Genomic DNA, 16751 nt, shown 5'->3' on the forward strand with positions numbered 1-16751 from the left:
ATTTATTTTAGCTCCATCCTGCTGCTGATACAGACTTTAGGTTTCTGAACATTAAACTTGTTGCTGCCTTTCATAGTGTGTAGCTTGAAGGCCCTGAGTACTCTGAGTACTTTCTCCCACACTGGAAACACTGGGATGATCACATTATTTGAACATTACCTAATAAGACTGATTCAGCACAGACAGTTATGTTAAACTTTCCTAGCAGTCCTTCACAAACAGGGAACAGTCTGTCTATTCTCTCCATCTGTCAGCTGCTGCTGGCTCTTCCTCCTCCTCTTCCTCACACACTGCTGAGTTTGTCCTGGTGGATCATCAGGGCTGCAAAGCCTCACAGATGATGTGCAGCAGTGGGTCCCTCAGTCTGTCCTCACTCTGGACACTTGCAGTCGTCACACATGGAAATCAAATGTGTGATAAGCTGCAGGATTCAGACACAAGTGTAACTTATAAACACACGTTCATACTTTTATTCCACAATCAGAGTGAATCCTGCTTGTGCCGTGATGTTCAGGACTGCAAACCGAGCAGCATCACTGACTTTCAGCTTGTTGTGTTTGTGGATATATGACGGACTTTAATTATCCATCAAATCACCACATTCTCTGTAGGATTAAGGTCGACTATTGAACGGTGGATATTTTGAAGTAAAGGCTTTAAAACCAAGTTAGCACAAACATCACTAATGTCACATAACTTTGCTGACATGTGGCCAACAGGAATGTTTTAATGTTCTTCATTATTAAACATTCGCACATAAATAAGTGACGTCATATTCAGTACTTTGACAGTTCACTCTTGGCCGCTCCCTTCTGCCGTATTTTGCGGCAAAATTATCCACACCCACTGCCACGCTATGAATTGTGGGACCACGAAGCGTGCACCGGACCACGCTTGATATTTGGGGAAATCGACGGCGCATTTGGAGTACGCTTCGGATTGGGACAGCCGTCCTCGCGTCGCTGTGACGTAATAGGTCTCAAAATGCGTACTCGAAGCGTGCGGTCGCTGAATTGGGACACAGCCATTGAGTGCCACACACAGTGGAGGACACAAGATGTGTCCCAATTCAGCGACCGCACACTTCGTAGTACCCGCACTTCACGTAGCCCGTGAAGTGCGGGTACTACGAAGTGTGCGGTCGCTGGGACACAGCTACAGTCTGATGTTCCAGGTGTAGCCACGCCTCTTTTACACTAATGAAGGACACACCTGTGAGCAGCAATGTTCCCTCTAAGCTGCGCGCGTGCGCAATTGCGCACTGATGGCACAGTCTCTGCGCACAAAAAAAAATTCTAACCTAAACTGAAATTAAAGTAAATATGTTAACAATTCTGTTCTGCAGTGTGAGTCAGTGACTGGCTGCTCCTGTATGGGATCAGAACGATGCCACCTTATCACATAGTCAAATCAAATCACTTTTATTGTCACATCACATGTGCAGGCACACTGGCACAGCACATGCGAGTGAAATTCTTGTGTGCGAGCCCCTCAAGCAACAGAGATGTGCAAACACAACAACACAAACGAGCAAAATACAAGAATGGCCAACCTGAAACTAATAAATATATGTACAATATATAATAGTGTATGCATTTCTGGATGTGTATACTAAATATTTTCCTACGTGTGTGTGTGTGTGTGTGTGTGTGTGTGTGTGTGTGTGTGTGTGTGTGTATACACATTTTTACAAATTAAATAGTAAAAAAAAAAAAATAATAATAATAAAATATATAAAATATACAGAGTTGAATATGTGCAAAACAAGTGGCATTTATATACAGTATGGAGTGCATAATGTTGAAGTTCCAGTAGTGAAGCTGAGGTGTCTATGACGTGTTCAGCAGTCTGATGGCCTGGTGGAAGAAGCTGTCTCTCAGTCTGCTGGTACGGGACCGGATGCTGCAGAACCTCCTTCCTGATGGAAGCAGTCTGAACAGTTTATGGCTGGGGTGACTGGAGTCCTTGATGATCCTCCCCGCTTTCCTCAGGCACCGCTTCCTGTAGATGTCTTGGAGGGAGGGAAGCTCACCTCCAATTATCCGTTCAGAGCACCGCACTACTCGCTGGAGAGCTTTGCGGTTGTAGGCGGTGCTGTTGCCATACCAGGTGGTGATGTATCCAGTGAGGATGCTCTCAATGGCACAGTGATAGAAGGTCCTGAGGATGCGGGGGCTCATGCCGAATCTTTTCAGTCTCCTGAGAAAGAAGAGGCGCTGCTGCGCCTTCTTCACTGTTTTGTTTGTGTGTACTGACCACGTAAGATCCTCAGCCAGATGTACTCCAAGGAACCGGAAGCTGCTCACTCTCTCCACAGCAGCGCCGTTGATGGTGATGGGGGTGTGTACTTCTCTGCACCTAGTCCAGCCAATGATGCGATTCACATTCGTATATACGCAGCTAAGGGTTGACAGGCTATGTGCCGGTGTTTTAGCAAAGCGGCTGATGTGGAGTGAAGCCACGTTAACGACAACGTGTACAACCAGTGGCGTGTCTAGAAAATTTTTGTTGGGGGGGCCAGGTAGGGGCACAGATTTGGAGAAGGGTGGCAGATTTAATTGGCAGATAATGTTTTAAAAAAAAAATTCTACCAACCGTTAACCATAACTCAATAATCCTATAAACCTAATAACCAAATGCACTTTTAACTCTTATTAGAATGAGATTTTAACCACTACGGTGCAAAGTTTTTAGATACTGCGTTGATAAAGTACAAGAGATACAATCAGTGCTTTGTCAGTGTTTACTCAGCATTCAAGGACAGCAATATTTGCATAGTATTTTTACTGACATGTAGTGCACATATGTTTTGGGCAAAAACATTTTTGAATATTAAAATACGAACATTTGTAACAAACAATTGACAAATTAGCCAGTTCCAATGCAAAACTTTATCTGCCTGTTAAAAAAAGAAGATAATCTTCTCACAAACTGGTGTTTGATTTTGAAACAGGAAAAAAGTGGGGAAACAACTGAAAAGACTAACATTTGAATAAAACCTGAAAGCAAGTAAATACTTTCTATGCTGCCTTATGGTAAACTTTGGTAATATTGATAAAGAACAACACTGGCTGATGATAAAATACAGTCAGCTGGCATGGTGACACTGCCAGTATTAACCTGCAGGGCTGGACTGGGACAGAAAATCGGGCATTTTGACTACAGACCGACCCACCAGGTATTAAAGCCATAAAGACTTTGAATGAAAACAAATGCTGTTGTGACAGTGATGTACAGTCTTGTTGGTATATGTATGATTTCTATACATTTTACGTCAGATAAAAACTTTGGTTGTAAGATTCAGATAATTATTTAATAAAAGCTAGATATTTTAAATGAGAATAAGAAAGAAAAGTATGTCTTTGTGCCCCCCTCTCCCTGTTAATGCCCTACCTGGCCCCCTGGCAACACTTTGCTAGACCCCTGCACAGTTACCAGCTGTCAGCTACCTAAAAAAGGATCCTGGTGTTATTTGTCTCTCAGAAACAGTTCATAACTTCCCTTCAACTCATTCATGTCACCTAAAAGGTAAACCTGTTTCTCCATCACCTGGGGCCCGTTCTTCGTACCTCGCTAAGTAGGTTAGCCGGATTAGATTGTTGACGATTTCGCGTGATCCTGGATCAGTCGGTTCCCCGAAGCTCATCCGGGACTTGCTGTCATAGCAACAGAGCCGTAAGCGTAAACCTGCTCGGGAGCAGGTTTACTTTATGTAAACAGGATTAGATCGCGGCCACGCAGGTATGTCCGCTTCATTTATACGAAAGCAACAGCGATATTTTTCCACTGTTTCACCATAAATAAATATTATCAATGTAACTAAAGATAATGCAGCACTTGATCCTTTTATTGATGTCACACAGATACATACAGGTCATTTCCTAAAAAAGGGAAATGTACTATTAACATTCTATTACATGTATGTGATTATTACAGATGTAATTCATATTTCAGAGTAGTAATTGTAAATTACTTCGTGTAATCAAGATGAGAGACCACGGCTATAAAAGCGAAGGTGGATTTGGGAAGTCTGTCGCAGCCATGTCCTGTCCGTATACGCGAGCAGCCCATTGCGGAAGGTGCAAGATTGATAAGGAGAGTCCTCAGAATTCAGCGTATATTGTGGGACAGACAGGATCCTTTAGCTCAGCGCGACAGTGTGCTCATAGAGAGATATCGATTTTCCCGTGAGGGTATTATTTACTTAACCAACTTGTTGACGAGGGGGTGCAGGACCACCACCTGTCTTTTGTTCCTCTGCCCTTTTCTTGGTTGCTGTTATGAACAAACTAACAGAGTAATAGAGTATTACAGGCCAGTATTACCTTGCCAAGAGACGAAAAGCAATCTAAGAGATAAATATTACCATTCTGTAGAATACTCCTGTATTCCACTTTTACTTGTTCCCATGTTCTTGTGGGTCCTGTTGTGGCTCTAATGTGAAAGGGGATATAATATAACATATTATAATATAATATAATGCCATATGATATTGGACAATATAGTGTCATATGATAGATCTACCCTACCGCCTACTGGTGTTGGCCAGAGGGGCCGATGGCGCGATATGGCAGCCTGGCTACAACCATAGCTGCCTCCACCAGTGTGTGAATGTGGGAGTGAATGAATAGTGGTATCGTAAAGCGCTTTGGGTGCCTTGGAAAGCGCTATATAAATCCACTCCATTATTATTGTTATTATTAAATTACCTACGAGTTTGATTTGTCAGCAACTTTCTGCCAGCCCTCTCTCTTTGCTTTTGCAGCCTTTGCAGTGTTCTCTTGCGTTTTAATTAAACTCTGAAACTCCTGAAATCCCTCACTCATGAGTTCTTGCTCTGCTGCCGGAAAATACCGAGCACGCCCCTTGGACATTTTCGCCGACCAATCAGCGGGTTGCCGATCAATGTTTCTACTATCGATGCGTAGCCCCTTTTACGACACCCAGTGATGTCACATTCCTGCGTCCAGCTGTAGTAATCGTCAACAGCAGGTGTGTTCGGGGAACCGGATTAGCGAGCTCACGGTTAGCGCGATGATTTGATCTTGGATGTGTCATTTGATCTTGGATGTAGTAAGCGACGTACGAAGAACGGGCCCCTGGGCCCTGTTTCAGGAAGCCGGTTTAGTGGAAAAACTGAGTAAGTATACCCTGAGTTAACGAAAACTCTGGGTTTTCGGTTTCACAAAGCGAGTTCAGCTGCAGCCTGAGTGAGTCACTATGACGACACACTCCGTGAAGCTAACCTGCCCCCTAGCAGGTTTACTACAACTAACCCTGACTGTCTCCGCCCCTTTGTCGGAAACCTGACAGTAGGAAGTGTCGGACATGGCGTGCCACTTCCTTGAAGAGCCAGTAGATGTTGAAGCCCAAATTCTCCGCAGAGCTCTCCGCCGGGAGAGAGTGATCAGAGCGCGTTCGGACATTTTATCATTTCCTGATGATTTCCTGTGCGAACGTTACCGTTTCTCAGCACAATCTATAATTTATTTGAATAACATCCTCAGGCCATATATTACGCATGTGACACATCGCGGACATGCTCTCAGTTCATTGCATATTATTTGTATTGCACTTCGGTTTCTTGCAAACGGGAGCTTTCTGTATAATATTGGTGACGCTGAGCACGTTTCCAAGGCTACCGTCTGTCGGGCAGTCAGGAATGTTACAGTTGCACTGAAACGTCTCCTGTACTCGTTTGTGGTGTTCCCCGGTCATAGACCCACAAGATTCATCAAAGAGGGATGCCACAAAATTGCAGGTATCAGGATGACCAAAACTTAATGTATGATGTGGTGATACTTGAACTACTACTTAAATTGCACATTTATTTTCAGGGTTCCCAGGCGTGATTGGCTGTACAGATGGCACTCACATTCCAATCATTGCTCCTTCAGTAAATGAAGGAGACTATGTGAACAGGAAGTCTTTCCACAGCATTAATGTACAGGTACATAGTTCCCTGTAGCATGTCAAACTAACAAATTATTTCATCATAGTAATGGATGCTAATTTGTGTTCTCTGCACTGTGAAGATCATATGTGATGCTGCCAACATTATCACAAATGTGGAAGCCAAGTGGCCAGGCTCTGTCCATGACTCACAAATATTCCGTGAATGTACACTGAGCACAAAATTTGGACATGGTGAGTTGAAAATACTTTAAAATATATAAAGACCAATTGCTTCAGGGACATTTGAACTGAAGTGTATCCTTCTGTCTTAGGAGAGTTCACTGGCTACTTGCTTGGTGATAGGGGGTATCCATGTTTACCCTATTTGCTTACCCCTTACTCTGACCCTGAACCGGGCCCACAGCAGCGATATAATCTGGCTAATTGCAGGACAAGAGCCAGAATTGAAATGACTATCGGAATGCTTAAGGCCCGGTTCCAGTGCCTGCAAAGACTCAGGGTCACCCCAGAAAGGGCATGTGACATTATTGTGGCATGTGTGATTCTTCACAACATTGCCACAATTAGAGGAGAACACTGTCCTTCTGAACCAAACATCAGCAGTGATCCAAACCATGAACATCCTGGCCCTCCCACGGACATACAAGATGGAAGCACAGTCAGAGACACCATATGTCACAATCATTTCTTTTGACCCATCACCTCAACATGTTGAAAGAAGAATAAACAGATTTTTTGTTCAACTGGCTTTATTGGTCGCCTGTGTTTCCTGTACACAAAGTATTAAAAGATGTAAACCTCATAAAGTGTCTCTGTTGCTTCCTCCTCTGTAACAGCTGTCAATGTTTCTTCATTATTTTCCTGTAGTAAAGAAATAGACAACATTGCTGTTCTACTGTAAACTCATATAATCTGTGGAGTATTACTCACAACTGCATGTTGGTCTGGCTCAACAGGAGGCTGCACCAGATGCAGTACACCATCACCATCAACTGATAGAATATGAGGTTTATACAGGTCACTTATAACTTACAAGGGACCAAATGGCAATTAACAAACATACCAATCACCTTACACTTCATTGTCAGTATGCTTTCAGAGACAACCAAGACTGAGGGAAGGCAAAATCAGTAGGAAAATAACTTGACTACAAAATAATTCATTATGGTAAAGAGTTTATCAAATGAATGAGTAGCACTGCAAAGGTGACTGTGAAGAAAGGATGTATGCACATCATGTATTATTTTGAATTTACCCCTTATGTAGGCACTTGTGTCTTGCGGGGTTATTGACTCAGAGGATGTCCCCGCAGAGATGCCTTCGGCCACAGGGCGCCCACTGTTTTGGCTGAGGGCCAACTGCTCAGCCTCTGTGAGTGGTGGTGGTGGAGGACCCCCACCTGTTTTTCGGGCCTCCGCTTTTTTTCTGTTGGCTATAACGGGTCACATTTGAGCATACAGAGTAAGCAAATATGTACTTGTAATGTGCTCAGATAATTTCAATAAGTGCTTACAGACAGAAAATTAATGTAGCCTCTAACTGCAATTGATTTACATCGGACAAACAGACCAAGCACTATGGCTCATAATACAATTACACCTCACCTGTTTGGACTATATTTTTATATTTCATTTTTACTTGCTGCCAGGCACGTTTGGGGCCTGTTGGGTTGCACCTGCGCTCACATCACATCACAAAATCAAATGTATAAAATAACAAATAAAATAACATATGATAAAATAACGTGTTAAATGGGTGGAAATCCCTCGATCAATGTTTAAATTAACACTCACGCATTGACTCTGTCGGCTTTGTTTTGCCATGCATGCTTTTGCAGCTGTGGCTGTGTTACTTTTTTCCGCAAAATTTGCATGTTATCGGCATATGCTGCCATCAGAATTTCGGCCTCAAGCGCTGTGAAATACATTGACCGCGCCTTCTTTCCCTCCGTCTCCATGGTGACTCGCTTAATCTGTGCTCCGCTTATCAGGGCTTTATGTATCCTCGTCCGCGCGCTTCACTTGGGGTTAAAGCAACTCCGCGTTGACTGAACTAATTGTTATCAGCCTTTCTGAAACCGAATATTCCGAGTTGGACAGTTCGGGGTTACTCAACCGTGAGTGTCGTTTTTCACTCTGAGTTTTCCAAACCGGCTTCCTGAAACAGGGCCCTGTTCAGCTCTGATGATTCAGTAAGGACATCTCCTGGTTTCATCTTCATGTTTCCCTCTCACCACATAACCAAACAGACATCATGACCAGCAGCTTTACAGCTGTGGCTCCAGCAAACATCAGCTGATACTAGAAATTAATATTAAATACATTCTAACAACAGCTGATCAAGCTTAAACGTGCTGCTGTTGTTTAGCGCAACATCCAGGCCACCCCGCTGGACACGCCATTGTGTACAACCATTGGAGATGTGAGCAGGACAGACGGAACAACTGACGGACAAAGTGTGGACTTTATAGCAGTTTTTAAATTGTGTTGATCGGCCACGTAAAACCAGAGTTATGATAAAAATATCTGCAATGTTTGTTTTTCTTCCTGAATACTGTCGTTGTTTATATTTACTGCGGGAAGAAAACGCTGGAAAGCCTGTGAACAAAAACAAAACACCCCGCCCTTTCCTATTGGTGGAAAAATGTACCATGTCGACCAATCAAAACATGGCATTTAGTTGTTAAGATACTGGAGGAAGTTTTAGGAGTGACGGAGTGTTTGAGATGTGAGAGATTTGCGACGTTCAGCGCAAATCTTGTGTAGTTAGTGTGTAGTTAGTGTGTAGTGTAGTCAATAGTTTTGTTGTGTGTGTCAAAACAATGAGGCAAAAATAATTTGTGTGGCATCAGATTTGATGCAGAACAGCTGATTGTTCTGTAAATAGTTTGAAATGTTTGTTTAAAAACGCCTTGGCTGCATTTTTAGGTAAACAGCTGCAAAAAACTTTGTTGTTTGCATAACTCAGTTACTTTTTTGAAGAAGTAACTATATAATTAACTGCCCAACATTGGTCATTATTTGCTGTATTTTGCAGACAGAGTTACAGACTCTCTAACAGACCACAGACTCATAATACAAGTCAGAGCTTTATTGAAAGAAAGAAAGAAAGTTGTGTTTTCAAAATTGGAGTTCAAGTTATTTTTCCTTCCAATAGTGTTAACATGCTGCAGGTCATGAACAAGATTTTTTTTTATTTTCATTGTCAGTGGGCTAAAGCAGTTAATTAAAAGTCGTCTAACATAAATGTAAATGCTGTAATTTGATTATTTTAATAAGCTGTAACTTGCATGGATTGGATGCTGGCGTGACCACAGTGCACACGTCTGCTGTCGCTCACAGTGGTCCAAGGGGACGCTCAGGGAGTTGGTGTGCTCGCTCAGACACATGAAACATTAGAAGGAACATTAGAGGGATCTTTGGTGTGCAGTCCTGGTGGATTTTAGCAGCTGTGTGAGAGCAGAGCAAAAATAAATACACTCACCTGCCACTTTGTTAGGTACGCCTCTTCAACTGCCCATGACACAAATGTCTTATCGGCCAATCGTGTGGCAGCAGCTCACACACGGTGAAGACGACCTGCTGAAGTTTAAACTGAGACGATGAAGATTTCGGTGACTGTGCTGTGGTTCTTTGGGCCCTTTAATACCAACAGATTCAGGTGGTGGCCGTTTTTCAGTAAAATCAGTTCATCTCTTCTCTCTTGTGGTCTTTATTTGGCGTTAAGCTCCTAAAATCTCCATGTAAATGTAAGCTAGGCTGTTCTTCCATTATTCAGCTTCCTGTGATAGCAGAGTGAAGGCCTGCTGCTGCAGGAGGTGGGAGTGCACATGTTTCTGTGTCACTACAGGAGGAAAATGATGTTACTATGGTTATTGGGATGTCGATACGTCACTGAGTGACGTAAACCTGACCCGCTGCTCCTATAATATGAGGATGTTTTTGTCGTGAATGATGAATTTATTGAACATAATCCTTTTTATGAATAATGACCTCACCATAGACCATTTTGTTCGGACGTCTCGCTTCCGTCCGCCGTCCTTACGTTTAGGCGTTTCCCTTTACGTATTGACGTCATCGCATCGCTTCTTCCGCTGCCGGCAGAGTGGACGTGAGGAAGAGAAGAAAAAAGCAGAAGAGGAACAAACGTCGAAACGAGCGCAGGTTGTTTTTTTTATGAGAAACATTTCCCGCTGAGAAAAGTAAAAGCTCCAAGTTCGAGAACCGCGAAAGAAAACCGGCTGCAGGTAGGTTTGAAGCCGGCCGGAGCGGCTGGATAACGGCGGCGCGCTCTGTTAGCTTCAGTGTTAGCATGTAGCTAGAACCGTGCGATCCCGGAGCCTCGGACCGGGCACCCCGGGGCCGAGCTCCAGCTCTGGCAGCTGCCGGTACGGTGACGGTTTAAACCGCTATTAACGGCTCTTATCCGAGGAGGTTTGACTCAATAATGGCCGAGGCTAACGGGAGCTAACCGGGCGGTGCTTCAGGGCGGGGGGGGACCGCCTGCAGGTCCGGGAGGTGACTGACTCAGCCGGCCGGTGTGGGCGCGTTTAGCCGATGACCGAGCTTTCTAATATTAACACAGATAGCGGAGCTCGGCCAGTGTCTTCCCAGGGAGCCGGACGCTGACCCGTTCGGTGCTTGGAGCCGCGGACCTGACGTTGCTGATCACCGCTAATGTTAGCAGCGTGTGGCTAACGGTCACTTCCTCACAGCTCAGGAGCCCGGCCTCATCTGGTCAGCTACAGGGGCCACTGCCCACCTTTAAAACTTTATTTTTGGTCCTCTGAATAAAGAAAACGAAAATCTGAATTTAACAGCAAAGATAAAACCAACTTTTCTTCTTTGAGAAATATGCTAATCTGCATTTACTGGAGATGATATTTGAATAATATTTGAATAAATGTTGGAAGATGGTTTGTTTGTGATAAGGAAAACAAAAAAACCCAACAAATGCGTCACTGTTACTTTCAGACTGACAACTGATGGTTGTTGGCTGGGAAAGATGTCCGTTTATTAACCTTCACGACCTGGTTGGTACCTCACCATACGTGACTCCGCCCACTGTCTGCTCAGCTTCCTGTAAACAGCTGTAAGCATGATGACACTGTTGCTGAATCATACAAGTTTTTGTAGCAACATTCACAGTGATATCACTAAATGAAATCAGCTGATGGACCTGTCAGTGTTTACTACCTGCCCAGGAGCATTTGCTCTGCTGTAGATTTTCTGCTGGTCATCGATGGCATTCAGCTTCCTCTCCTGAGAGGATCTCTTGGTGTGAAGGCTGCTTACAGATGACTCCTACAATAACCACATGTTTTGGCCTTTAAGATGTGACAGCTGACCACATCTGTACATTGTGTAGCACTGACCTCCAGCTGCAGAGGACATACCTGAAACAGGCATCGTCGGGACTGCTGTCTGTTTAGTTTGTGATTTTTGCCGCTGACTCAGAAAACTGCGACTGCTCCTGTAGATAAAATGCTTTGAGTTTTACATTGTGCTCATCTGGGAGGTTTGTATCTGGGTGTGCCTGCAGCCTCGTCCTCAGCGGCAGATTAAATGTTGGCCGAAGGTTGCAGCTCGTTATCTGACGCAGAGCCACAGACGGGCCTGCAAGTACGAGCAAACGCCAAAGAGTCGGTTCAGATCCACATTTCACCCGTTTCCATCACAAAAGGACAGGAAGTCGTGCTTTTTTTTGTTTGTCTTGTCTGAAAAACAGAAATTCTGAGTTTACTGTGATCAAACTGCATTTCATGTCCTTTGTTCTGAAATTTGACAAACCAAAACAATTACTTTTCAGCAGATTAATTCAAAAAGTAGTCCAGTGTTTCCACAGAGTAGAGGATTTATCTAATCGGGTCATTCTCATTGACGAGGTCCTGATCGAGCAGGTTTAAAGTGACAGTAACAACCCGACGAGCTGTCGGTGTGATGGCCACCATGTAAGTGTGTGTGTGTGTCTGTGTGGTCAGGTGACCGACGATGGCTGTGAACGTGTACTCGACCTCAGTGACCAGCGACAACTTAAGTCGCCATGACATGCTCGTGTGGATCAACGAGTCTCTACAGATGAACCTCACCAAGATAGAAATGCTGTGCTCAGGTAAGCGAGGACTTTCAGCACTCTTTGTGCCGTTCTCTTAAATCTGCAGCTCGCCGAGGGACCGCCTTCATATTTGACACCTAAACGTACGTCAGGTGATGATCAGATTAGTCTACAAACCCTATTCTGACCCTTTCAGGTCACCGTTGAACAGATTCAGTCACACTAACCTTTCTGTGGCCTCACGCTCTTCTCGTCTCCGTATCCTGAGGCGTTAGCATGTGACTTCTATCACTGTGTGGGTTACATCACACAGCGAACGGGAAAGAGACGATTAAAGCTATTTCTAAAATCAAACGTGCAGTTTGTCAGTTTTGATTTCTTGTGGTGTGTGACGCCGCCGTTGACACGGTGTTTCCTCTCCGCCTGTAGTCAAAGTGTTTCCTGTGTCCAGGTGCTGCTTACTGCCAGTTCATGGACATGCTGTTTCCCAACTCTGTGCCTTTGAAGAAAGTGAAGTTCGGGGCCAAGCTCGAGCACGAGTACATCCACAACTTCAAGCTTCTGCAGGTGGCCTTCAAAAAGATGGGCGTCGACAAAGTAAGTCAGGCTCATTGATGAGTTTCTGTTGGCGGCGACGCACAATCCTCAGATGTTGAGATCATCCGTTTCACAGATGCAGACAATAATAATAACGTGTTTAAACGTTTCTGTTTGACGACTGTAATCGTGTTCGTACGGATGCAGACCGCACCGCTCTGTCGTGAAGCCGTTTTGCTCGCGGTACATCACGTCGCTGGTTCTTTACCTCGCAGCATGAAGAGGGACGCCTGCTGCTGTGAACTGATGTCATATTAAAACATGAAGGATTACCACCTTCCTGTGGTTTCCTAGTGATGGTCTTTTGTTGTGAAGCAGCCGCAGGAAGCATTGGCGTAACTGGAGCAGGGGTGTGTTCGGCCTGAGCGACGTGAATCACTCTGAGGATTAGCGAGGATTTGGTTTCTGTGGGAAATCCACAGCTAATTACATGCTACGCTGTTCCTGCCACAGTGAAGTCGTTCAGCTGAAGCGAGGACACAAGTCCTGCGTACAGCGTGAACGCAAGGAATTGTGGCTGATCCCGGCTGACCCCCGGCCTCTAAGCGCTGTTCTGCAAAGACGCCACCACTGACGCCACGCCCACTTTCTCGGAACTGAGAGCAAACGAGCGCCCTCCCGATCTCTGAGCTCAGTAAACGCTTACCTGATGACTTTATGCTCTCAGTCCGAATGAATAAAGGATGAAGTTCAGGAAGTGATGGTCCCATTAGAGCAGCAGAGGAGTGTGGACATGTTGGCGCGGCTCAGGAAATGTCCCAGCGAGCTTTGAACGTGCACATTTGCTTTGTATTTCTTTTTACTGACGCTATTTAAAAGCTTTAAAGACAGTGCAAACATAAAGGCAGCGGAGGAGCGCGGCGCTCCCTCGCCAACAGCTGTGATCTGTAACCAAACACCTGTTCTTACAGCAGTGTGTGAATCAGACCGGACTCGCTTTGTGCTCGGCTCGCTGCACATCTTTGAGGGTTGAAAAAAGCTCCTCAAACCTTTGAAAGTCTCTGTTTGACTTTGTCTCTTTTATTCGCATTAGTGGAAGTTTCTTTGTTTCTGGTGCTTCCTGTTCTCTGGTCTTTCTAGCAAACTGAGCTTCATTAATGTCGGCTCAGTTTGTCCTCTGGATCCAAACGTGTTTCTTTCGGGATGATCTCTGAGCTCCTTCCAGAAGGTTTTTAACTCTGTGCGCTTCAGACGTGTGCAGTCCAAAGAGCTGCAGAGACGATCCTGCTGCAGCTCGACGGGCGGAGACGAGAACGTTGAATTCATGACTCTTCGTGACGAGGCGCTTGTTTGGAACGAGAGGTGGTGATGAGCTGGTGCAGAAACAAACCTGAGGTCTGATTGTTCTGAACGGTTAATTTCATTCTAGCAAATGACAAAACGGAAAGAATGAACATGTCAGGTGGGGGGACTCGAGGGCGGCGTTATCAGCTGATGTAAATGGCTAAATAATGTCCACCAGAGGTCTGGTCGTGAACTAATCATCTGATTCAGGTGTGCTGACCCAGGGTGAGATCTAAAACCAGCAGGACACCGGCGCCCGAGGCCTGGAGTTGGACTCCGCTGCTGTAGACGGTTTAACGGGACTCTGTGTCGGTCCAGGGTGGGACTAACATGATGTCCGTCGAACTTTAAATGTCAAAGAGACAAAAGTGATGAAACTTGAGTTTTTATGTAAACCCTGCAGTCAGAGCGCCGCTAACAGCCTGGCGCCATTTCTCCGTCTCTTCCAGATCATTCCGGTGGACAAACTGGTGAAGGGGAAGTTCCAGGATAACTTCGAGTTCGTACAGTGGTTCAAGAAGTTCTTCGACGCCAACTACGACGGAAAGGAGTACGACCCCGTGGAGGCGAGACAGGGGCAGGACGCCATGCCCACGCCCAACCCCGCCACGTCAGCCCTCAACAAACCACCCAAAAAGGCCCTCAATCAAGGTAAGAGCCGACTCGTCTGATTGGTCAGATTTCAGATGGGTGACGGTTACAGACGGGTTTAGAAGTGCTGAAGTTTTGATCGTGTCGCTGACCTTCTAATTTCTCCTCAGCTCCTCAGAGGCCCCCCGTGGCTAAGGTGGCGCCCAAGGTGGCTCCGGTCAGTGCGAAGAAGGCAGGGACGGGAGGAAACGACGAGGAGGTGGCTGAGCTCATCAATGAGGTCAGAGGGCAGACTGTCGCCTCTGTAAGGACGACGGTGAGGCGAGGAGTGCTGATCAGGTGTCTTTATCTTCGTCCACAGATGGAGATGCTGAAATCCACCATCCAGGACATGGAGAAGGAGAGAGACTTTTATTTTGGAAAGCTGAGGAACATCGAGCTGATCTGCCAGGAGAAGGAAGGCGAGGGCGACCCGACGCTGCAGAGGATCGTCGACATCCTCTACGCCACAGACGTGAGTGATTAGCTTTCAATAATTCATGAATCACGTGGCTAAATTACAGAACCGGAGGATCCATTTTTACTCTGCAGCTCAGATATGACACACCAGACATCCCTCACACCTGATTGGCTGAAATGCGCTCCGTGTTCCTCACAGGAAGTGCCATTTGTTGCAGTGTGAACAGCTGCTGTGGATTCTTGCAGAGGCATGCAGCTCACTGTGCCAGCCTCCCACACTGCTGCTTCATTTACACACATGTATCATTATTGTGTTTATGCAGATTAATGTTGTTTTTTTAAATGCGCTCTTGAACTCGTTGGTGTGGTTTGTGGCTCTCGGCCGCAGGCGATGCCAAAACTTCCAAAAGCTCCTCGGGAAGGATCCTAAACACACGTCGGCACTTTGACTGTAAACACATTTAAAAAGTGCTTCTTCACTGGACACACACACACTTTCATTTGATATAATGCAGCACGGCACATGATTGGTTTGTAGTGCAAACAGGAAGTGACATTTCGTGCTGAGCCTAAAACTGTGTCCCGTCTGCGTTTGTCTCCAGGAGGGCTTCGTCATACCGGACGCTGAGGATCAGGAGGAGTTTTAATATTCAAGACTGCAGCAACGTTTCTCGTAGACGTCCTCGCCCACCAACCCGCCTCCACACCCCGATCAAGCCGAGCCTTTGGTTTTTATATCCAGCGCCGAACCCGGTCTCAGCTTGACCCCCCCCCCCTCTCCCCCCCCCCCTCCCCCCCCCTCCTCCCCCAAAAGTACCTGCTGGACTTCTCCTTCGTCTCACCTTCGACAAACATCCTTTACCACGAAGCCTCGGCCCCGCCTCCCCCTGTTACTCCATCTTTCCCAAAACCGGATGGTGCCAACAAACATATCTGGTGTTTGTAACGAACTTTGATTTGAAAACACGGTGATGATGTTCTCTGTGTGTGTGTGTGTCTGTCTGTGTGTGTTTGAAATGAAACGTGGAGATCCTCCTCCGCAGACCCGGCCGACTTCCCAAACTAATCCCGACACATTCCGAGCGAACCCGCTGAGGGTTTGTGCAGGTTTAGTCTGGGACGCGGCGCCGCCGGCTCGTCTGCTGGCCTTCTTCCACCATCTTTATTTGTGCTGAGCTTTTGTAAATTGATGCTCCTGTTCTTCACGCCTCCCACCTCTCTCCACTGGTTGTGTTTTTGTGTTTGGCACGTGTTGTTCACCTTTCTGATCGCAGCCACGTCAGCGCAGAGATTTTTCCCTCACACTGAAAATATTCCTGGTAGCACATCGGACATGTCAGGCTTCCTAACAAACTGCAGGACGTGTTTGCGTTTGGCAGCCTTCTGATCAACACGACAATGTTTAGTAAAAAAGAACCAAACCAGATTGTTTTGTCTGTTTCCTGCAGCGGCCCTTACACATCACGGAAAACCCAAATGCTGTGCGCTCCAGCCGAAACCCGACTGAGCAGCTGGGGGCAGAGGGTGGGGGTACCTGCACCCTCAGGCTGTGCTGTCACTGACTCCGCCCCTCTGATGCACTCGCTGTAACCCCTCTTTGGTTTGCACAGCAGTCAGCTCGTCTTCAATCTGCGCGCGCGGGTTAAAAGCCTGTCCGGCTCTTTCGGGCTCGCGGCCGATTGGGTCTGTCTGCGGACGCTTCCTGTTAGAGTTCGGCGTGTCCTGCGTCGGGGTTTAAGCGTATTGCTTAGCGTGCTGAAGGAAGCGCGTGGGAATCACTGCGAGTCTGCATACACGTCCCTGCAGCGCTGTCGTGGGTCTGACTGGAGCCCAGTTTCTGAAATGTTCCA

At 46.0% G+C, this 16751-nt stretch overlaps 1 protein-coding gene and 1 long non-coding RNA gene across 3 annotated transcripts; one reads left to right on the plus strand and one right to left on the minus strand.

Annotated features, from left to right (window-relative positions):
- Positions 1-9940: 9940 nt before the first annotated feature.
- On the plus strand, positions 9941-16327 carry mapre1b (microtubule-associated protein, RP/EB family, member 1b). Of its 2 annotated transcripts, none has more exons than XM_026155009.2 (7): positions 9941-10079; positions 11897-12027; positions 12422-12567; positions 14301-14502; positions 14613-14722; positions 14804-14956; positions 15504-16327. In XM_026155009.2, the coding sequence occupies exons 2-7, from the start codon at positions 11907-11909 to the stop codon at positions 15546-15548; spliced, it is 777 nt and encodes a 258-aa protein (XP_026010794.1). In that variant the 5' UTR covers positions 9941-10079; positions 11897-11906; the 3' UTR covers positions 15549-16327. The 2 variants fall into 2 exon arrangements, with proteins under 2 accessions (XP_026010794.1, XP_026010793.1); XM_026155008.2 differs by having other exon boundaries at positions 9961-10162.
- Positions 10870-11440, minus strand: LOC145422735 (uncharacterized). Its single transcript, XR_013904025.1, has 3 exons — positions 11312-11440; positions 11112-11219; positions 10870-11005 (listed from the first exon to the last, which is right to left on the minus strand). It is a non-coding gene; the product is annotated as an uncharacterized LOC145422735 (long non-coding RNA).
- Positions 16328-16751: the final 424 nt, after the last annotated feature.

This window comes from Astatotilapia calliptera, chromosome 20 (assembly GCF_964374335.1).
Source record: "Astatotilapia calliptera chromosome 20, fAstCal68.1, whole genome shotgun sequence".
Classification (NCBI taxonomy): Eukaryota; Metazoa; Chordata; class Actinopteri; order Cichliformes; family Cichlidae; genus Astatotilapia; species Astatotilapia calliptera.